At 52.8% G+C, this 23,429-nt stretch overlaps 1 protein-coding gene across 6 annotated transcripts in view; it reads right to left on the minus strand.

The window, feature by feature from the left end:
* FYCO1 (FYVE and coiled-coil domain autophagy adaptor 1) overlaps positions 1-20,705 on the minus strand; it is a 75,389-nt gene extending 54,684 nt beyond the window's left edge. For 5 of the 6 annotated variants that reach the window (XR_009350677.1, XR_009350678.1, XR_009350676.1 and 2 more), the window contains exons 1-6: positions 15,472-15,621; positions 10,574-10,710; positions 7,179-7,285; positions 5,582-5,707; positions 1,502-1,608; positions 32-175 (exon numbers count right to left, since the gene is read on the minus strand). Coding sequence is in view for 2 of the 6 variants with exons in the window: in XM_059160687.1 (XP_059016670.1) it covers positions 32-175; positions 1,502-1,608; positions 5,582-5,707; positions 7,179-7,285; positions 10,574-10,628 (539 nt within the window). In the remaining 4 variants the exon portion in view is untranslated. Of the gene's footprint in view, positions 1-31; positions 176-1,501; positions 1,609-5,581; positions 5,708-7,178; positions 7,286-10,573; positions 10,711-15,471; positions 15,622-20,586 lie in introns of those variants that run through there. The other variant, XM_059160688.1, reaches the window with a different exon arrangement.
* Positions 20,706-23,429: the final 2,724 nt, after the last annotated feature.

A 23,429-nucleotide genomic window follows, 5' to 3' on the forward strand; every position in this document is an offset into this window, starting at 1 on the left:
GTGTTTTCAACCAAGCGATTCTTCAAGATACCTGGCAAACGTTGGCCAGGCAGCGTCCAAGTCATAGCCTCTGGACGCCAGGTCAAACTGGACCTCGGTGAGCTCGTAGAGCTGGCCCACGATGTCGGAGCTCAGCTTCGGCTTCAGGAAGGGGCTTCTCGCGTAGTACCAGTCACTGCAGGGAAGGAGGAAAAGGGATTGATGACAACAATAACAAAGGAAAGCAAAGACTGAATTTGATACGGCTCTGCCTTACCAAATTCTCACTCCTTACTAACGAGATTCAGACAGACAGGGACACACCCCAATTTGATGTTCACTGTGGGAGCGTGTAACTTTCAAATACACTTGCTCTTCTTCAAGGAAATCACTGAAATGAACTAGATGCTTATTCGTGTATTATCGACATCCTATCCAGTCCCCAAAAAGGAGACGAGAAAATTTAAATCTCAGTTATGTGCCAGGAAAGGGGCAGTTACAGGGGAAAGAACTCTTTCTCTGTGAAATGTTAACCTCATCTTCTATTCCTTCGAGAGGATTCAATACACGCCGGTGAGCTTGTGGCTAAGGACCGTCCGGACACCAGTTTTCAAGCCAAGAAACGGAATAGCCGCACTTTGAGCTGCTGGCGCTGCACCACGTGAAGCAGCAAGAAGTGGGAACAGCACCACCGCTGTGCGTGTCAAGAGCTGCCTGGCTGGCGCCCCTGAAAGGTGCCACCCTGGACGTCAAGCGGCTGGGGATGGTTCTCACCAAACGTCTGAAGTAACCTTCAGATCAAACATGCGAAGGTTCTCAGTTCACATGAATTCACAGAGGCTGCCACACGCACGAGAGATAGGTCTTTATGCAAATCAATTTCAAGGTGACAAAACGAAACACAGTGTTTTCCCCCACGAGCGGTATTTTTTTTTTTTTTTCCAATCCACAAGGGATTTCTTTGATTAACTGGAAGAACACTCCCTGGGGAGAGGGGAGGCAGTGCTGGGAAAGGGTGCAGGGAGCCTGAAAGAGGTTCGGCTGGCTGTTAGGGGCCTGAGCTGCAGCTCCTCGTGGGATGCCCCGTTTACATTCTCAAGCCCCCTTTCCTCCCCCACTCAGACTTTAGCACCAGCCACACAAAGGCTGACCCCACCAACCACCTGGGCTCCAACCTGGCCGCCCACTGCAACGTCCGGGGAGCCCCGACACACCCAGCAGACGTTGACATGGAGTCTTGGGTGAGGGCCGTGGTGGCCGACGGGGTCTATCCTTTCATTAGGGCCAGCACGGAGGGCATGCCACCCGCGAGAGAAATCCACCTGCATCAGGAGCTCAGAGCTTTGGATCTAGGCTCCTGCTCTGTGACCCGGCATCAGTGGGGCTAGACAAAGGCACTCGGGCCCCCTGAGCTTCCTGTCTTCCCCGGTGCACAAGACGTGCTACCACCCCACGCACACTGAGGATGGCTGGGGGCCCCCTCACGCTCATGGGGTAAACCCCAGCTCCGCCACGCCCTTACCTGGTCACCTTGGTGTTCATAAAGCACTGCTGTAAGGTGTCCGCCAATCTCTGGTGCACCAAGGAGTAGCGGATAAAGGCCCTTCCTTTCCCCAGAGAGGTTCGGAGCTGGAAAAGGTGGGCAATGTTGAAAAGAAGAGCTGTTGGCCGAACGCCAAGGGCAGACGTGGCCTTAGGACGGCGAGGCCTGCAGCAGCCGGACTTGCTGCTATCCCCCACCTGAGAAGAACCTGTAGATTCCGGTAAAGGTGGCAAGGGGGGACCCGTTCACCAGAGGCCCTGAAACTTCTGCGGCTGCTCCAGGGAATGTCATTCTCCCACCCCAGCTCCGTCAGAAGCTCTGGGCTTAGCGTCGCATGTGAAACTGTCTGATTTAATCTGGAATATTTAGAATAAAACGAGGCAGCTCAATGAATGGCTCCTCGCATCAGAAGTGAGCTAAATTAAGAGATGGCCTCAGTCTGGCTAACATCCAGGCTTGTTTTTAGGTGATGGGAGAAGAGGGGCAGGGTGAGAGGCCAAGAGGCTTGGCTAGAGCCCCAGTGTGGGGGCCGGGGGTGTGGGGGAGGAGAGGGGAGGGGGGAGGTCAAGGGCAAGGGTGCATCAGGGGGACTTTTAAGAAGTTCTGATGGATACATGATAGCCTTCTCGGTGTTCTCCTGAAACCCTCAGTAAAATCTGTAGGTGCCAATGCTTTCCGGGTTGGTTTCGTTTAAGGGGTGCCAACTCGCTGCATTAGTCAGAAGGTGTGGCCCAGTCACCCTGGGGTAAAGAACAAATGGGTGTGGCTCTGTTTCAGGTGGACAACACAGGAGGGTCCAGATGCAGGCCTGCCATCGAAAACCTCATCTCATCGTGCCAAAACGTGGCTTCTATAGAGGCTTCTGGAAGCTTCTGGGAGGCAGGTGGGGTGTGCTGGCCAGAGACTGCCAACTATGGGCACACACAGCCAGTTTGCCAAACAGGGCTCATTCCCATGGTTCGGACCCAGAAGTTCAAGGTAAGCGGGCAGGAATTTGAAAACTCTCAATCTCTCATTTCTGTCAGTCTCGGAGTCTGGGTCGGATAAGTAAAGACCCATATACCCTCCTTGCCTCTTCAGAGGTTAGAAATGTTCAGCTTGGTGGCTGGGGATGGGGGACTGATGGTCCTAACACCCCACACTATCGAGAAACCAATCATGGCACTGCACTGAGACAGGAAACGTGTGGTACAGACCCGAGCACCGACATATTAATGAAGATGTAAACATCCCAGGCCATAGCACCTTCTAGCTCAGAGCTGTAGGCCTCCTTACTGCTGACTCAAGGAAATGACACCACAGTATGAAGTTGCTTTAAAAAAATAAAAAGGTGTGAAATATCATGAGTTAAGAGAGAGGCTGTAAGCCGGGTCTCCATGTGTGCTCTGTAAGTCTGGGGCATGGTCAGGATACCTAGGAGTGGAAGTGGGTGGGTTGGTGGCAGCCGGACACATAGGCCTTAGAAACACCGTCATAGCCTGTCTGCAGAGACCTGGTCAGGACACACGTCCTTGGGAGAATCGTGAGGACAGCTCCACATCCAAATTCTTTTTTTCCACTGATAATCAAGGGCGAATGGAGTGTTCAGTGGTGATGTCCAGCAAACTCAGGGCAGCGCAGAACAGCTAGGCAAGGTGCTGTGGGGCCAAGTGTGTTGGTCAGACAACGACAGCCCATGTCCATGAGCTCCCAAGGAATGGGCTTGTCCTTAACAGCAAAACAGCCACTGTAACAGCATTTAGAACATGAAGACTTTCAGTGCCAAACAATTTGGGCCATGTTTTTAATCAGCCCTATTAGGGAAACCGATCTGACATGTGTACATATAAGTGGAGCTGTTTATTAGAAGAGGTATCTTGAAACATCCTTGGGGGGAGGGGATCAACAGCTCCTCTGCACTGCAGGTGAAAATACTGCCCAGCTTTTTAGTTTTGCTGTTCTGACATCACGGCTCCAGGTTCATGACCCAATTCAGTAAATCTTTGGCATCTGGCCCAAACTCATCTGCACAATACCCAGAAGCTACCCAACAGCCTCAAAGGGAAGGAAGTCTGCAGGGCGCATGAGAGCGGATTCTGCTCTCAGTCAGATCACTGCGCCGAGAGCGGGACACCAAGCCGCACCGTGGTTCAGACCCTGGTCCATCTGGAGGAAAGTCGCACAGCTCAGGCTGGGCTTTTTCCGAACCTCCAGAAGTGGCTGATTATAGCCTTAGGTTATTTTAGCCCAAAAGGCTGCCTCCCACCCCATGAAGGCCTGAGGGGCCCAGAAAGGCTTCTTATCCATTCACTTCTACCTTTTGGCTTGGCGGCCTGGACAATACTTGGTTATTACAGTTGGCCCGAGTACCCAGAAGCCCTGGCGCCCAAGTGCCCTTCCAAGTCATTCCACCCAAGAGAGCCCCCGAGAGCAGAGCCTTCAGGGGGACGAGACAACTGGGGCCTGTGGGAAGCAGAGCCCACGTGGCCACCAGGAACCAGGGCTGTCTGGGCAAGCAGCGAGTGCTTTTTGCTTCGAAAAGTCAGTTTCCCTGGCCTCGGATTGTCTAGAGGTCTGTGCTTTCTGTGAAAAGGAGATTTAAGCATTTTGTAACCCTGGGCCGTGAGGACCAAACTAAACTTATTCCAGACTTCAGCTGTCTGAAGCCATAAAGCCAAAGGCCTTTGTTGCTCTGAAGAGTGGAAGACAGGACAGTGACATTGAGAACTTCTTCCGGGGCGCCTGGGTGGCTCAGTGCGTTGGGCCACTGCCTTTGGCTCAGATCATGATCTCAGGGCCCTGGGATGGAGTCCCGCATCGGGCTCTCTGCTCAGCGGGGAGCCTGCTTCCTCCTCTCTCTCTCTCTGCCTGCCTCTCTGCCTGCTTGTGATCTCTCTCTGTCAAATAAATAAATAAAATCTTAAAAAAAAAAAAAAAAAAGAACTTCTTCCAGACTTCTGGAGAGGAGACGACACCCCTCTCCAGGTGTGTGATGCATGAAAACGCTCTACGTCAGGGACCTGATGGTCCTACTAGGCAAGTTCTCACGAGACTGTGGTGCTGCATGGACATTAAAGGAATCCAAGGAACTAACTCCTCACAGCCAAGGTCCTTCCTCCTCTTCTCAGATGCCAGAGGGTGGGAAATGCTCGGCCCTCACTGTCCGCGTAAAGGCCGTCCTGCTCTATAAGAAGAAACCCAGCTGACTCCAGCTGGCAGGGAGCGAGAAGGGATCGCAGAGCACCTGACTTGGCGGCCTTTGTGGGAGGCCAGCCAAGGGCTTTAAAGTGACTCCAAACGTACTGACAAGATGCTGAAAAGATAGATGAAATGTAGAAACACTTTAGGCCTCCTGCCCGAAATCTAGGGGTTTTCTCACTCCTGAGGGTGCACAGTTTTTCCCTCCCAGAGGGACGAGGCTGAAGGGGTGGGGGAAGGGAGGGAAACAGGGGGGAGGAGAGAGAGAAAGAGGAGAGAGGGCAAGAGAGGGAAGGAAGGGGGGAGAAAGAGAGGGAGGGAGAGAGGAGAAAGAGAGAGAGAGAGGAAGGAGAGTGCGGAGAATGTGTTCTGGAGTTTTCTGAAACAGCAAAGCACTGGCTGTCTGCTCAAGGGGTTCAGAGCTCAATGTGGGGAGCTGCTTAGCGTAACCAGTCCCTTGATGGCGCACATCACTCTCTTCATTATAAACACAAGTTTCCTGCACAAATTATAGGGGAAGCACCCAGTAAACTCTAAGCACTTTATCTAAGGAACGAATTCTCTTGAAAAGGCAGAGGCGTCCCGTGCTCTAGGCCCCCGACGGGCCCCCCGAACGGCCTCAGTGTGAGCAGTCCGCTCTGAGACGGCGCGTGCTCGTGGCCTGAACCCGTCAGGACCGAGCCACCCCTTGCTTGGCGAGTGCTCACTTGGGTGGCTTCCCTGAGCGAGCACTGGGCACGGAGTGCGCCCGGATTTCCTTACTCCCTCATCAGCCGTCCGCTCCCTACCCTCCTCCTCAAGGAGCCCGCTGCGGCACGGGTTGGGCAAGAGATGCTTAAGGCAGAGAGAGGAAGATGCGAGGAACCTGGCCACTCTGCTTACCTCCGGAATCGACTTGACGAATCGGATTCCGTCATTGGCTCCTTTCACCTTGGCCAGGCAGGCGCAGAAGTAATCCCAATAGTCCTTCCTGTTGCCCAGAAGGGTGGCCTTCTCCTTCTGATCGAACTGTGGAGACCGGGGGACAGAGAGAGGAGGGCCACGCCTGCAGCTGATCATCCCACCATTTAAATGATCAGGAACAGCAACAGCTTCTTAGTCACCCTGTCCTGGACGAGGTCCTTTTACTGGCGCCATTTTTATTGGCTGGCAGATAAAGGTGGGTGTTTCAAACCCCAATTTACAGATGCGGAGACTGAGGCTGGGAAAGGTTAAGCAGCTGGCCCAGGGTCACACAGCTAGCGGGATTCAGAAGTAAAAGCCCCCCAGGAGAGACTATCTCTTGAAAGGACCTTGGTGCACAGAAAAGGGTAGAAGACCACCAGAGGCGTTGTTCACACGGGATGAGGACATTTGAGGGGAAAGTCTTGAAGGACAACATGAAGACTGTCACCCTTATCTCAACTCAGGGAAATGAGTTTGAGACATCTTACCCTGGCTACTTAAAACTCTCAACACTGTAATATACCCAAATATGTAATAAATCCCAATTAATGTCAGCTGAGCTGTTTCAAATCCAAAACCAAAATGGGCCGACTGAAAACTGAAAAGGTTCATAAATCATGTCCCAGTGTAAGACAGAAGGGAGTCCCTCGACACGTCGGGGCTTCGCCTTCAGCAGGCGCTCATTCTCTAGCCGGCTTTGCTGGGCTGTGACTGGAGTGTGCTGGGATGCACAGGTCCGGTGTTCAAAAGGATAAAGGTGTGTCTTTCTACAACGTAACATCTTACAGTGTTTGTTTCTGGTTATGGAGGTTAAGATACATACATGTTAGAAAATCCCGACAAGACTAGAGAAGAAAAAAAATTATAATGCGAACAGCCCCTTCCTAAGATAACTTCTGTTAATGTTTCGTTCCATTTCCTTCCTGCCTCCTGTGATTGCCTGTATTTTTCCGCCTCTACAGAGCTCTCTAGATCCGTGCACCTTCAAGCAAGCACACGTCAGCATTACAGGGGGAGTGTGTTCAGACAAAACTTCCTGGGTTAACCTCAGAGATTCTGATTCAGCGGGTCAGGGTGGGCACTGAGAATAGATTTCTCACCCTCGCCCAGGGGATGCTGATGCTGCTGATCTGTGGACCCCAGCACTCTGAGCAGCAAGGCTCTAAAACGGGAGCTTCTGGATAATCTTCAGAGGGTCCACACACTCCTGGAGAGTGGGTGACGGGGTGACTGCCCCAAAGTTACGATCTCTGCTAGCCTGTTACCTTGTGACCTGCCTTAAGATGGTCTAAATCTGTAAAGAGCATTCTTGAAGCCCAGAGCCATGCTAAGGGGCAACATTCCGATTCTCCAGAGGATCACACTCAGGAGGCTTGAGCTCCAAGCAACCCGGGGCTGCTCCGACTTTCAGTCTAACCGGGAGGGCTTCCTGGCTTCCCGGAGCTGTCTGAACCACATCCTGATGCTCATGAGTCACTTGAGAGGGAACCAAGAGAACAGAGCAGAAATCAACATGGTACAGGAGTCAACTTACTTGCAGGAGATACTCAAGTTTATAAGAAAACTTGTGCAGGCTGGTGCTGTCGTCCGTAATGGGCTCCCCTGCTTCCTTAAACTCTTTGCTTAGCTCCGTCACCGCATCTTTAAGACAACAAACAGGAACACGTAACTGGCTTCAGAGAGAGAAGCAGAATAACCTGGGGACGCAGGGGGAGCAAGCGGTCAGTGACGGCAGAGCACCTGGGAAGCAGAAAGTGGGATGTGACCCTAGAAGGAAGGAAGGCTGAGCCTAGAGGTGCTCAGGTGTGCTGAGAGCTCACAGTATTCTCCCACGGCCCCCTGATCCGGCCCATCTCTCGGTCCTCCCTGCAGGTCCACCGTGCAGGCTGTGCAATCTGCGTGCAGCCTTTGGTCAAGGAAGGTTCGCCATGTACACGAACCACTCAGCAGGTCCCTCACACTGACGTCCAGAGAGCTTTACCTTCCTTCTGGCCACGCGGCTTGTTGTTCTTCACTTTAACCCTCCTGCTCAGTACAGGCTACATCCTGGCTTCAAGAAGACCAGAAGGTGCAAATAAGAGGAGCGAGAACAATCCCCAGAATGACAACAGTGACACCTGCTTCCGTGAGCTGAGTGCCCAGCAGGGGCCAGGCTTCTGCAGGTCTTTCTCCTTTAATACAGCCCTGGTGAGGTGGGCATGGTTGTATTTCCACAAATCCAATACACAGCTGGTTTTAAGATAATCCCAGTTTCAGAGCTGTTAAAATGTGGGGGGAGAAAGTACAACTGGAGACTGGTGAAGGCTGATAACATCATCCCGTTAAGGAATTCCGGGAGAGGTCAGGGCACTTGGCCAAAAACCATGGGATGCAAAAGGCAGAGCTGAAATGCAAAGCCTGGTTCCTCCAGGGCTTTCTGATTCCGGAGCCCGCATCTCCACTTCTAAGACAACCGACCTCCCTGTCCAGAATAGAGGGAAAACCACCTTGGCTGTCACTCGCAGCTTCTGCTGTGGCACGGAGGGACAGTGAGAAGCTGGGTTTGGTGTAGACACTGAGAAGAGCGCCCCCGGTTGAGATGGCTGGGGCATGCTGCCCCAAACCGTCTTGCTCTCTGATGGCTCGTAAGGAGAGGAGCAACCCGTCCCTGCGCTCTAGAACCATGGCTGGAAAGCAGACCTGCCCAGCACTGACACTGAACCTGAACTGCTAAAATTTAATCAACACTGACCTCTCTGGCAGAGGTCAGCAAATGGTGAAGACAGGCTCTTGGGACAGATTCTTATACCAACTGACTGCTGTCCAGTGGCACCCTCTAGAAGTGTTTGCTGCAACTGACATCAAGAGCTGGGGACAGGGGGGTGGTCAGGGACCAGAGAGGATGCACAGCCTTCCTCCCCCATCCTCAGTGGGGTTAACCCTCATAACCTGAACTGGGAACTCTTGCAATTTTGAAAGGAGCCTTGAGTATGAAATATGAAGTTTTCAGCTCTAATCTCTGCCGTTCCAAATGCGTTACTTATGAATAATCTGAGTTCTCTGTGAATTATACACTTGCGTCTGTCAACAGTCTTGAGAAGCAGGTGTTATCAAGCTGATCTAGCATGTGAACTAAGCAATGGGACCTTGGGGAGGTGATGGGACTTGTCCAACATCTTCCAGGGTTAAAAGGTGGAGCCAGGAGCTGACCCCAAGGTTGTCGTCACTGCTGTCACCAGGAGGATGAGCGGGCTGCCCTGCAGAGACCTGAAGGCTAAGCACTGCCCAAGGACACCTCAGTTAGGGATGTGCCACTCCCTTGCTCTGTGCCAGAGATTTCTGGTGTGCCCACGAAGACAGTTACCAACAGATGCAAGGGAAGGGCCCTGTAGAAGCGGTCTGTCAAAGCGCTCAGTGGGCTGGGTACTGGACATTGAGATGGCTTTGGGATGTTGGGGACGACCAGACCAGCCAGGACGTGGGGTAGAAAAGGGCACCTGAACAATGTCTTCCTTCCTGGATCAGGAGTGTGAGCAAGGGGTCCTCTCTTCTTCTCTCTTCCCTCCCAGTAAAGCTCTCTGGGTCCCAAAGTCATGCTGGAGAACCAGAGACTGACAGGCAGGAGAGAGGGCTTACTCTGTGGAGAGATTTCTCAAGGCCAGAGGTGAACTCAGATTGGCAGACTGTCATTTCACCGTCTCGGCGTGTGTGTGTGTATGCGTGTGTGCGTCCGTATGTGTAGACTTAAGAAAAAAACCCAGCTAATATTTTAGCTGGAAAGTAGGCTGGTGCGGTCTAAGAGTGCAGACTCTGGCACCTGGTATGTGTGTAAACCCAAGCTCTGCCCGACTGGGTGTGTGACCTTAGGCAAGTCACTTAACCTCTCTGTGCCTGTTTCTGCCTCTGCAGAACTGGGGTAATGGTTCCTACCTCACGGACCAAATGTGAGGACCCCATAAGTCGTTATCCGTAAGGCATGTGCAGGACAGGGCCTGGAGCCTGGGAAATGCCATGTGATTATCTGCAGGTCAGGGCCCCAGAGGCTATATACATGGGGAGCTAAGCCTGGGAGTGATTTTCATCCTGGCGCCTTCTGACCTGCAGAAGGAGAAGCGGCTGGTGGCCCTGGCTGTGACAGACTGCACCTGAGCAGGTAGGAACCTGGACCTTCAGGCTGTCAGGAGAGTACGCTGTCACTGCTGGGACACCCAGGAGGAGGTCACCTTCACACCGTCTGGTAGCCAACGTGTTGGAGCTCCACAGAGGCCTACAGACCTGCCCTGGTGAGCTGTGGTGTGGGCCGGAAACTTGCCAGAATTCTGACCCCTGGGACATCACCTAGAAGGGTGACCTCGAACCCTGGACTCTCCTCCTGAGTCTCCTCTGCATCCCGAGAGCCTGCCCTGCCCCGCCCTCCTCCAGCGAGATGAGAGCTCCGAGTCTCGGCGGGTTTGCTGAGCTCAGGGAAGTCCGGGAGGCAGCAGGCCCGGAATCACAGTGCATCACAGGACACAGGCTGTCCGCCTGCCAGGACCAGGGAGGACAGCAAAACAAGAAAGACGGGTGCTGGTCATTCTGCTCAGAGGAAGGAGAACACGCCTCCCCAGAGGAGCCAACTCCATGACGGCCCAAGGGCTCAGGATTCAGCTGAAGATTTAACAGGAGGCTTGAAAACACACATATGCACAAACACTGAAAGCAGACCCAGACCCCAAAAAGGGCACTGGATCTTGTTTACAAATTGGCTTCGCAGCGCCCTGAGAGGAGCACCGGCCCAGCTCTCCCAGCCTCACCCGGGATGGACACCCGAGCCCCAAATGCTTCCACGCGCTGTGTCCTGGGGCTCCCATACTTCCCACGTGACAAGGATGAGAGAGCGACGGGAAGCGCACGGCCCCAGCTCCCCCACACCCGAGCCCCGTGTGCCTCCCGCCCCTCAAACCGCAGCACCTTGCAAATCGCGGATGATTCTCTGGAGCTGGCTCTCTGCCATGGGGGAAGCCATGGCGACAGGTGCGGGTCACCCTTCTCCCCTGTGCGCCTCCTGCCTGGGTCCGGTCAGCAGTGGTCAGACTCCATGGTGGCACCTGCACGAGGGGAGAGGGAGACCGCGGAGGAGGCAGTCACAGACACAGACGTGACAACAGCAGGAAGGGGCGCGCCGCTCTGGGCACAAAGTCGCCCCATCTGGGCGTCCTCCCTCAATAGGCAGGGCTTAACCTTTCCGTGGGGGCCTTGCTCAGTGGGCATTCTTCGGCTGGCTTCTGACACGCTTCTATTCAGACACAATGACCCAGGTTGGGGCTTAAAAAGCAGCAAGGTCAACCAAACAGTGTGACTCATTGCTTCGGAGCTTCTCTCCTCTTCCACCCTCTCAGGCAGGACGGCCTCACTCTCCTTCCACCTTTAGAAATGCCGTCCAGGGCTCCCCCCCCCACCCCGACTACCACACACACACACCAAGGCCAGAACCAGCCCAACCCACACGCAGAGGGCCGCTGAGCCCACCATGCCGGCCACCACCAGATCCCTGTCTCCCCAACGCTCGGCCCCGTGCCCTCCCCCAGCTTGTTTGGGTCAGTAACCTCTGGCCGGGTGGCGGGGGAGGGAGGAGGCTGAGGGCCCTTGGGGCTTCGGGATCAAGGAAAGCCGGCCTTGCCTGGTGGGGGAAGCAGATGCCCGGAGTCCAGCTCAGCCTGGCTGTGTAGACACCGCCCGGCTTGCACTGGGGACCGGCGCAGCCCTCGGTCCAGCAAGGGGCATGACTCTATTTTAAGCTTGGTTACAGTCCTCTTGCAGCTGGTGAGTCCCGAGTTACCGACCCTGCTCGGGCAGCTGCTAAAGTGATCTAAGGACACAGTAGTGGCTGCAGACCAATGGAGGTGACAAGACACGAGTGGCACTGGGGAGAAGTCTGGAGACGCACTCGGACACTCCTGTGTCCCCTCTTTAGAACCTCCAGTTCTTTCCTTGGATGGCTGGTGCAAGGTTGTGCAATGCTGAACAGTGACAACCGCTAGCTAGGCTAAGGGGGCCACCACCACCACATGAGGACCTACTGTGTGCTGGGTGTGGGCCCTGTTAGGTTCTTGCCACAGGTGATCATTTTACTCTCACAATCGCCCTTGTGCAGTAGATAATGTGCAAAGGAGAACCCGGGGTTCGAGAAGTCCTGTGACTTGTCTAAGGCCATGGCCCAGGAAGTAGAACTGTGGTTTGAACCCCGGACATTCTGATTTAAACCCTGTGATTTCTACCTGAGCCGCCATCACTACTGCAAATGACCAACCACTTCCACTGGCTTCAGAACCGCCCCCTCCAGCGTCTCCCAAATAATGTGCCGCCACCCTGAGTGCTTCCAACACAAGCAGGCCCTCACTTTCTTGCTGCCATATTATCCTTCCTGCTTTAGGAGTCCAGTAGAGAAGACTCTGGGATAGAAATGGTCCCGGGTTTCAAGTTCCTCCAAATATTTATATAAGCATTCCAGTGTGGGCCTGAAGCAAGAAGGGCCTGTCACTGGGCGGATATGCCAAGGCCTATTTTTAACTAACAAAGCCACTCAGCCGTGATTCAGTGCAAACAAGGCCCAAAGAGAAGGCTTCTCTGGCGGAGGGGGAATGAGACAGGCACACACGGACACCACACTCCCAGGAATTCCTGACTCGGAGCCCTGAGAGATGCAGGGGCTCCACCCAGAGCCCTCCAAAGCCCCCCTTGGAAGGGAAAGCACGCTGCCCAGCACAGACACCAAACTGAGGGTGGGAGTGGTTTTCGAGAAGCAGCCTGCCCATTCCTGGGCGTCTCTCCAGGTCACCGGCTGAGCACAGAGCCTAAGCAGGGACCAGCCAGGGCCTTACAGAGACATCTGCAGGGCTTCTACCTCCCGGAGAGGTAGAGAGAGTCGAGGGTCCTCGCTGTCAATGCACAGTTGCCCCAGTTCCACACTCTGTCAAGCGCTAACTAGGTGCAGGCTGGGGACACAGAGGCACACAAGGCACCGTCCAGCCCTGGAGGAGCTGAGCTGTGGCCAGGAAGAAAAAAAAAACATCCAGCTATCTGGACATGGCAGGAGAGGTCCATACCAAGACAGGAATAAAAAGTGATGGGTACTTGGCCTAGAAAAAGGCTGAGGATCCATGCAAGAAATGCTTTCTGCAGAGTGAAAACAGCCAGCCTGAAAGGGTACAAACTCGCTGATTCCATTTGCAGGCTACTCTTACAAAGGCAAGATCTGGGGGAGCCTGGGGGGGTGGCTGCCACACCCCCCAAGTCCTCACAAGCAGCCCCCTGGTCCGTGTGCACACTTCAGAGTTGGGGGAGACCCACACATGTGGAAGAGGACAGGGAGCAACACCAGCAACAGGTCCTGAGCCGCCTTACCCAGGCTCTGACCAGGGCCCTGCACCGACGGTGGAAACCAGCCCTCTCTGAGGCCGGGGAGGATGAAGACAAGGCCTGCAGACCAAAGCAGCATCCTGGCCTGATGGGCCTCAACAGGCAGAAACGGGATCCTCGAGGCTTGCTGGCCTCTGGGGAGGAGGCCGTGTGTCCCCCACGCTCCCGGGAGGCCTTCTCCCTCCTCCCTCTGACCCTCAGAGTCATAAGCTCCGCTTATGCCAAGTTCCCAGGTCACGGGGTGAGCTGGGCCCAGCTGCTGATGACGCAAGCTGGTTTTCCAAAAAGCCTGAGTCACCACCCAGGTAATGCGCCCTAGGAAGCTGGCTGCTGGGGCTACCGGTCCCAGTGGCCTTCCCCACCGCGGCTGTGGGCCCCACCTCACAGGGCTTCGGGAAGTTAATCAAGCTTCCTTGGAAGGTCATGGCTACCGTCAGGATGCTACTTTCCTGGACATGGGAAGGATGGCTCTTGGCATTTTGCTCCCCTCCTCCCGGGTCTGAGGTTATTAGTAACCACTGAAAGGCACAGAACAAGGCACACCATGGTCAACGTCTTTGTGTCTCGAGATAAAACTCATCCTTTGAGGGATGAGAGATTTTTTTGTCTACAATGGTCCTCACACCAACACTGTGGCTTTCTTCCACATAGATAACCAGTTCGGACACCAACTGGGTGTTCTTTAATTCAATTCCAAGCTGACAACTACCTACCTGGAGTTTGGGCAGACCCCACAGGTCAAGGGCTCTGTCCACGAGACTGTTCTAGCTTCAGGCGCTGGTCACAAGACCCAGGCTGCTTCTCTCTGTACTTCTGACCAACTGGCTATAAATTGGGGGTCCCCACAATCCCCTCTTTGGGTTCGATAATTTGCTAGAACAGCTCCCAACACTTGGAAAAACACGACTATGATGAGTTTATTTTAAAGGATCCAATTTGGGACTGGCCAAAGGGAAGAGATGCAGAGTTTGGGGCGGGGAGGGGGTTTGGTCTGAGGTGTGTGGGGTTTCCCTGCCTTCAGGGGCCCCCACCCTCCAGCACCTCAGCTGTTCGCTAAACCACAAGTCCTCAGAACCCCATCACTTGGGGAGTTTTTGATGGAGGTTTCATTACAGGGGAAGGGCTGGTTAATCACGGGGCCGTTGGAGATTAATTCCATCCTCAGCCCCTCTCTGCTCCCAGAGGTCTGGGTGGGGCTAAAAGGGCCAAATCTCTAACCACGTGGTTGGTTCCTCTGGCAACCAGCCCCATCCCAAAGCTATCTAGGGGCCCACCGAGTGGCCATATTAGCATAAACTCAGGTGCGGTGAAAAGAGGCTTGTTATGAATAACAAAAGACACTCCCATTACTCGGGAAATTCCTAGGGTTCCAGAAGCTCTGTGGCGGGAACCTGAGCCAAATACCAAATATCTATCTCTTATTGTATCACAGAGATCACAGACTTCAGGCCAGAAGCAGCCCCATCCAGATAATCCATTAGCAAACAGCTCTCTTAACTCAGGAGACACTTAGAGCTTCTGTCCACACCGCCTTGGCCACAGCTGCTTCGGCACTAGGGGAATAACTCCAGGACTCCCACACCTCCCAAGACCCCCCAAAGAGCAAATCACCTCCGCGAACCCAGGGTCCTTCCTGCAGGACCTGTCAAAACCTCCCTCGCCTGTCTCTGGCAAGCTCTTTCAAATACCAGAGAGATTCATTTTCTAAAAGCGTGGGGAACAACTCAAATTACATTGCAGCTCATCCGGCATGTCTAAAAGCATCCGATATTCTGATAGAGCGCACAAGGAGCTAAATGCATTTTTAAAAACTCTTATTTGTTACTTGGCACTATCGCCTGAGTTCCTAGTCACAGCTTTAGTCTTAGTTTAGAGGCAAAGAACCTTCCCCAAATGCCAAATTCCTCCTACACCTGCCCAGAGGCCCTAACTATAGAGAGAGCAGTTCAGCCCCAAACTAAGATACAAAGACACCAACTGACTCCTGTAAACTTATTTATACTCTGGCGCTAATGACTCCGATTTGTAATGTTGCCCAGAAATCGACTTGGCAGGAGTAGCACAGCATCTGACAAGTCCCATGAAGGGAAGAAGGCTCCGAAGGGGAGGAGGCGGCTTGGGGCGTGGAAGACAACTGTGTTCTGTCTTCGGAATTTTCTGTACCTGCTCCTAACCTAACAGCTGAGAAGTACCCCCATCTCCCCCGCCCCCCTCAACCCCCACACCATACAGTCGAGCTCCTCCCCCAGTCCCAGACAAGGGCAAGCAGACCAGTGACTTCCACCCACTTCCACCCAGACCAAGAAAGAATATGAACAAAGACAGTTCCGATCAGCCCCGGGCAGAAAGCCTTTCTGGAAGAGTCCCTTGCCTTTGCCTGGTTCAGCACACCCAACAGCATCTATCCAGTTGCCATCTCCGGGGCGCGGGGTGCCCTTGGCTGGTGGTACCTGCAGCTCCAAGGCCTGGCAGTTCTGCTGGCTCAGCCCTGGAGCGGTCACCGGGCAGGCTGCCCTCAGCAGAGCCTCCAGACGATACCCAGGAGAGTGTTCAGGAGTCTGTAAGAGGCCAGCTCAGAGGCAGACATCTCAGCACACGTGAACAGAGGCTCGGGAGGTGACTCAACCCCTCAGATCTAATTAAAGTGTTGACCAACTGCATGCCTGGGTCCTTTTTCCTACACACTCCTTGCTTGCGATCTCCTTTCATAAAGGGAGGGGAGACTTGAGCCTCTGCCATCTTTTCTTGAACCTCCTCTTCTTGGCTCTTGCCCTCTCACCAATGATTCTAGGCTTCTTGGTCACTGCCTCTGGAATACAGAGAACCGGCTCCAGGTCCAGTCCACCGGTCCAAGAAGGCAGGGTCGAGAGACCTGTGGATGGGAGGTGTTGCCTCTGGGGGCCTGGGGGAAGCTGCCTTTTTTTAGGAAGCGGGGACAGCTCCTCTGGAAGGAGCCACACATCCATACCTGGGGTCTTGCCACTGGAAGGCCCAGAGAAACTATCCAGGAGGTGGCGAGGGACTGTGTGGAACTCTGGGTAGTCTCCAGAACAGGTGTGCGAACACCTGGGAAGTCAGCTGGAGCACCTATTTCTTTTTTTTTTGGGAGAAAATTACAGGCTCCAAAACCATATGCTTGGGAGACTCTCCTGACCCGAGTATCAAGGGGGGGGGGGGTCAGTCCAGCCAGTGACGGATCACAAACTAAATCCCTGACAGAATATGCTTTGGCCACTAACCATGGCCTTAATGGCACATGCTACCCAAACGTGTTAAGAGACTGCCAGCCGGGTAAGAAGGATTTGCGAGGAAGTGGCAGGCCTGAGTCAGGGGCTGGGGCTACAGCCTTGAGTGAGCAAGGCTGGTGGGCCGTGGCCTTGAAGAAACCCAAGCTCCTGAGGGAAGAACAGACAGCATCTGCCCTACTAAGCTGACAGGCGACTAAGAGATCACTAGATGCCTGAGAAGGGCTTTGAGGAAAAGTGAGCGAGCACAGAAGGCAGCAGATCCTACTCTACTCATGATTCTAAGCCCCACTGCCTTTCTGCCGCGTTTGTGGCCGTTTGCCAGTATGGTAATTTCTTGTTTAACCTGTTCTTCCCACCTGTCTGTAAGCGCCACTGCTATTCACCAGTTCCCCAGCACCCAGCACAGCTCGGACCCATGGAGAACCCGCGATAAATTCTTTGATGAATGAATGAGTCAGTCACACAAAACCGAAACAGAGACTCTTGCTCCAACAAACCAAACTAAATTTTAGGCATAGAAATGTACCAACAGGTAAAGAGGGCTAACCATCCTTCTATGGTAGGAAATATGGGTAAATTTTCAAAAAATTCGATTTCTCTGATTTTTCCATTTTCTTTTCCTGGACATAAATTACTTTTATGTTCACTAAAATAACACTTTTTTTTAAAAAAAAATCAGGTTGTAATTACATACAGTCTATCGTCATTACTGTGGAAATAGTACGGAATTATTGTCCCAAGAAGGAATGGAATAATGTAAGTTAGGGACTGGATAGATTAAGTGTGTCTATGGGAGAAAGTGTGCCCCTCAGCTCCGGCCTGAGGCAGCCTTACCCAGAAGCCTCCTTCACCCATATCCGGACAAGGATAACCCCCGGCCACCTCCCTCCACTCACCCAACCCTCGCAAAGCCCTTCCCTCTCTGCATCCCTGGGCCTTTGGATCTGGAACCATTGGCCAGGAACAGCCCCAGGGTGGGAGAGGTATTAGTGGGTCTGAGCTCCGCTGTGCCCTTGGGTACCAGAGCAGCATCCGGGTACAGACAGAGCAGGGGTGGGGCTATGCCGGCAGACAGGAAGCCCGAGCCAGACCCGGGATGGCTCTGACACTGGAGTTTGGCCATGGGCAAGAAAACTGTCCTCTCTTTCACCAGCTGGAACCGAGGCTTGCCTATTTGCACTCTACTCGGATTTTGGAATCAGACTAGTCCTGTGAAATGTCCATTCCCTCACAAGCAAGCGGTAATGTGATAAAGACCGTGCCGTGACTGGGTGAGCCGGGGCTGTATTCAGTTCACCAAACTCTTACCAGGCAATTTAAGGAAATCGGTCTATCTTGGGGAAGTTATTTGACATTTTCCTATCTTGGGTGGGGGTTTCTTTTTCCCCTGTTTTTTGGTTTTGGTTTTCCCCCGGGGGCAGTGTAGGGAGATTACCCTTTATCTTCCTTAAGGGAGAGGCGGGGAAGGAGAGAAGCAGACATTCCCAGTGGCTAACTTAGGCGGAGGCTTCTAAGTGCCCCCTCCCTGCTCTTGACCGAGGCTCCAGGCACCCTGGAAGCAGCCCGCAGGGCTATAGGTTCAGCTTGAGGAAATCCTGCTGGCTCCATGTGAAACCACCACATCTAGTTCAGCTGTCCAGCCCACCCCGGAGCTCCTATGGGACCCTCCTCTTGGCCTAACCCCCTGCATGCTAATGGCTTGTTTGGATTGCTTTTTCACCTCACGTTTTTCTTCTGGATTCCACAGGCTCCCCTAACTCGGTTGCTTGCCCCGGGCCAAAGACGCAGCACCCCAGGCTCCTGAGGTGGCCAGCCAGACCTGCCCCGGGGCCCCAGAACCAGACCACAGCATCCGCCCCGAACCACGCTGATGTACACGTCCTCATCCCCGCCAACAGGATCGGGCCAAACTAGAAGCAGGCACTTGGTGTCTTTCAAATGCCACAAAGCCCCTTGTGAACAGGGAGGACCACTGCTGGTCACACAAACCATCGGGCTGACTGGCGCCAACGTGTGGAAGAGGGGAAAACACCTCCTGGCCCACTGAGCACGGCTCCACCATCCTCCACCTAAAAGCCATGAGCTCATGTGCTCTGGGGCTGGAGCTCGTGTTATGGGGCAGTCCGGTGACAAACAGTATGTCTAGAAGCAGCCAGAGGCTAAATCCAGGCCCATGGAGACATTTCCATATCCACCCTACTGATTTATTTTCAACCACAGGTTCTTATACCAATCAAAAGCTTTAAAAACAAAAACAAACAAACAAAAACTCCAAAAATCTGGCACCAAGATCACAAAGAGGGAATATTGTTCATCCTTGGAGCAGCACAGTGACGTTCCGCAGGAGATGAGCAGATGCCCACAAGGCCAAACTCCACTCCTCTCTGCTCACGGGTGGCGTCCGGCTCGTTACAAGGCACCAGTCAACGCACCAGTCAATGCACCTGACCTGCCGTGCGTGCTGGGGCTGCTCCGGGGAACGTGGCCCCAAACTCTGAGCTCCCATCAGTGATTTTCACCGCAAGACCACATGCTTCCTCTGCCTCGTGTTTAAAGACCTTCCAGTCTTGAGTCACCAAAGTCGTCCTTGGATTCACCAGAAAGTACAGGTTATCCACAGCCAAACCTCTCCCCTAAAGGAAGAGGGACTGCCATTCCTCAGGCACCTACTATGTGTTCTGGAGGCAGCAGCCCACAGCTTCTGTGACGGATACGGGTCAATGTCACCAGATGCTCTGATCTTATCTGTTCGGGGTGACTCCTCTCATCACAAACATCTGTGGGAGTCATTCTGTCCACCCTCAAAGGGCCCTAAAAGCAGCCACAAGAAGCAAAGACCATCCAAGCAGCTAGAGGACAGACTCCAAAGCAACTACAAAAATAATCAAAGTCAAATACAACTTGTGGCTTCTAACAGGTGGGCATATGTTCATTACACAAATCTTGCAATGTTTATGTTTTCCTAATAAAATACTGAAAACAATTTAAAAGCTAAGTGGAGCACTACACAAAGATGAACACTATTAACAGGAGCAGGAAACGTGTTTCCTAAAGCAAGAACCGTTTCAGATCCTTGTAATCACGGAAGGGACCACGTCCCTTCACTGAGACAATCAACCGTGATTTCCAGAGTGATCACAACGATGGCCCACGAATGGGCAAGGAATTCAGTAACCGATCAACAGTAGTTGTCACAGAAGGGAGGGTCGAGTCGGGGCCACTCAACATGGGCCCACTTGGGAAGGTGTGAGCCACAGATAGCATTACACCTCAGCGAGACGGCATTTTCCGAGCACCAACACACAGGGAAAGCCGCATTAGGCAGATGGCGGGAGAGTAAAGCTTGCTACAGAGACCACAGGGCTTGCAGGGGCAGGAGGGCAGTGAGAAGATTACAGCCTGATCCTCTGCCCTCAAAGAGCCCCTGACCCATTTCTCTATGGGAAAGGAAACTGCTGCGGTGAGACAAGCAGAGAGAAAGAGCCTGCGGCCAACACCAGCAGTTTCTTTAAGTGCTCTATTTTCTCCTAGAGGGGGCAACCAGTGGGAGCCCTGAAGAATGAAAAGAGGCATCAGCGGACACATGTGCAGTAACAGGGAGCCACGTGGTTAATGTGTCAACCGCACCCGCTTTCCTTACACAAAAATAAAACCCAGCCCTCCCCCCTACAACAACCCCGACCCTAGGCTCTGAATAGGCTCTTATTTAGCCCAAGTCCCCTGCAGCCACACCGCAAGCCCAAATCCACAGGTGTTTTCAGTAAAGATCACTGGAGGCTACCTCGACGGTCCTGCACCTGGACACAAGGTAAAGAGCATGGGCCAAGGGATGAACAAACTGTCCCCTTATGTTTGGAAGGGCGAAATGAGGTGGTCTGGGCTGTCCCGGCCCAGCGAAGTCAGGAACTTCGCTTTTTAAGGTCAGCAGCCTCCCGGACAACGCAAGCAGAAACTCCGGGACCTGTCCTCCTGTAACGAAAGGATCCAAAGCTTGTTCTGAGACTCCCGTATGGTGGGCTCCGGGGCGGCCCCTCGGCCATCGGAGGTCCTGGACCTGGAGTTTGGGGGGGGTCTGTCTTTCTAACTGACCACCAGAGGCAGCCTGGGTTCCAGGGTTAGTTAAAGCGCCGGCCCGAGGTGCCTCCCAGGCCAGCTGGGCAAGGGCAAGGGCTCGGGCGGGGTCTCGGGGAGACCCGGGATGGGCGGGGACAGTGAGGGCAACAGGTGAGAAGCCGCGTACGGAGGGAAGTTCTCAGCTCCGGGGACGACAGCGGCCCAGGCTCCCCCAAGGTCCGGACGGCCCCCCGCGGCACTTACGCGCTCGTGGGTCCACGGCTGGGCAGAAGCGAAACTTTCTGGGGCCCAGCGGAAGAGTGCGGTAGCGCGCCGTGGCCCGCCATGATACGCAGAGCCGCCGCAGGCGGGCGCGGACTACAACTCCCGTCATGCTCTGCAGGGCCGATGCCTACAAGTCCCGTCGGACCCCACAGAACCGGGCGGACTGCGATTCTGCGTTTGCTCCGCAGGGCTGAGGTTTGCAACTACCCCTGGGAGCACGGTCCCACCGGCTCCCGCTTAAGGCTTGCAGTTCCCGCGGGCTCCTGTGTCCGCAGGTCACCTATGTGGCACCTTGAAAGCAGCGTTGTGCCCGTGCAGCTTTTGAGAACTTAAAACGCGGCTAGTTCGTGTTGAATCGTACATGGGCTGTACGTGCAAAATACACCTGACTTCCAGAGACTTAGTATGAAAAACATAATGCGAACTAGCGTGTTACTACTTTTATGCAGATTACAAGTTGAAACGATAATATTTTTGATACCTTGGGCAGGCTAAATGGAAAGCATTCATGTATTGCTGGGCTTCGCATCTTTTGATCCCCTCACTTCCTAACACCGGCACCTATTGGAATTCAGTGCTCAAAATTAAGTGTTTATGAATAAACTACCACCCCTGATTTCTCCCTCACTCTCAGTCCGATTTCTATTTATACGTTCGATTTTCTATTTGTAAGTTGCGAGTCATCTTGAGGCTGGGCTCCAGGTAACAAAACGCCTTCTTCATTCATGACGTTTGCTGTGGACACAAGACAGAAGAGCGACAGGACCCGGGGTACTTCAGCCCGTGACTGAAGCCCGGTCTCTTGTCCTTCCTTAACTCTAGCTGCCCTTGTTCCTACCATTCAGCTAGAAATATCTTCTATCTCCCAGGACTTAGCTAGTGGTGTCCAGTCAGCTGCTATGGCCCCAGCATTGCCTTGGTGGGAAAATCTAGGAAAGCAAATAGATTTCTTACTTAAGGTTAGGGTATGGCATGTCATTAGTGCTCTTTTATAAATTAACTAGGTATAGATAAGTCAGCGATTAGATGGATGGGCTAGCTGATTTGTGGGGTGGCAGGGAAGTGATTTCCATTCTTCCTGTTATAAAACTATGAAAGGAAGAGGAATGAGGGGGAAGATGGCAACTGGAAAGTCATCGTTCTGACCACAGTCTGAAGGGTTTTGTGACACGTTATGGATGGGAGAGATTATAATGTTGGATTTTAATACGACTTTCTCAGGACTGTGACCTCACATCCTCACAATTGTGACCCCACATGATTTGGACTGTAACCCCACATGTTCAGAGTTGTGGCCCTAGTGAAGAGGTCATGACCCCACATACCAGAAGACTTGACCCCATGTTCCTGGGGTCGTGACCCCATGTGCTTGAGTCCATTGTCCCCACTTGATCAGGGTTGTGAGCTCACATCCTTGGGGCTGTGACAACTCATGCTCAGGTCCATGACTCTTTGTCCTCTGAGTGGTGTGACCCCTGTGCCAGAGGCTGTTACCCCACTGGATTACAGTTGTGACCCTACATCCTTGGGGCTGTGACCTCTTGCCTCAGGCACTGACCCCATGTGACTGGGGCTATGAATGTTGGAGTGTGACCTCTCTGAGCCCCGATACCCTCCTTGGTTTAAGCGGGAACCAAAAACCTTACAAGGTGCTTGTGAGATGTAAGAATGTCTGGGCCGGGCACCGAACAGATCTCAGTAAAAATCTGTTTCCAGTCTCCGGTGGGCGTCTTCGGTCAGATGCGATATTCTGTGTGGGCAGGGTAGTCACTGAAACCTCACAAGGGGCTCTGAGATGCACGAGAATTCCCTGCACACCCACGGAGATCAGTGCCCTGTATTAGCCTGCTTATGCTGCCTTCAGAAAGTCCCAGAGACTAGGTGACTTAAACAGGTCTCCAGGCCAGAAGTCTACGATCAGGGTGTCTGTAGGATTGACTCCTTCTAAGGCTGCGAGGGAGCGCCTGTTCCATGCTTCTCCTGTTTTCTAGTGCTTGCTGCTGATCTCTGGTGTTCTTGACTTCTGATAGTATAACTCCAGTCTTCACACAGCATTCTCCCTTTGTCTGGATCTGTGTCCAAATTTTCATTTTTATAGGGACACCAGTCTTAAGGGGTTATGGGCTCACCCTCACCTATATGGCCTCACTTTATATCATTACATATGTAGTAACTACCCTTACAGAGAAGGTCATGTTCAGAGGAACTGAGAATTAGGACTTAAACTTAAGAATTTGGTGGGGAGTAAGAGAAGGACACAGTTCAACCCATACATGCCGGAAGCTACAGGTTTGTATACCCTAAAGAACCCCATGGAAATGCAACTTATGAAATTATACACCCATACACTTCATTTTTTTAATCATAGGAAGGGATCTTAGAGATAACTGAGTTTAAACCTCTCCAGTTATGTTGAATAAATAAGGAGGGGAAGTGGTTTGCTAAAGATCCAGCCAGAAAAGTGAGTGTGATTTCCTATAGAGACCAGTATTTGTGGGTTTCCTCTAATTTTTAAGTAAACAGAAGACGCTTTGAGAAATTAGTAATGTTCAGTGTTTTTTTTTTTTTTTTAACTCATTTTATCCTCACTTTTGGAAAAAATCAGAGGCAGATTGCCGAACCAATTGTAACCGAAGTGAGGAGAAAGATGCAGGTGGGTACTTCTCCAAACTCTCATAGTTTGTTGTAAAGTGCTTTGAAATAGTTTTAATGACACATGTAAGGTGACGTATTTAAGGTGGACATTCCCAATTGCATGGACAATTGAGCCTTGTAATTTTCTCTGAGTCCAGAAGGTTCATCCAAGTCATCTGGAAAGAGGA

The sequence above is a fragment of the Mustela lutreola genome, chromosome 2 (assembly GCF_030435805.1).
Source record: "Mustela lutreola isolate mMusLut2 chromosome 2, mMusLut2.pri, whole genome shotgun sequence".
In the NCBI taxonomy this organism is placed as follows: Eukaryota; Metazoa; Chordata; class Mammalia; order Carnivora; family Mustelidae; genus Mustela; species Mustela lutreola.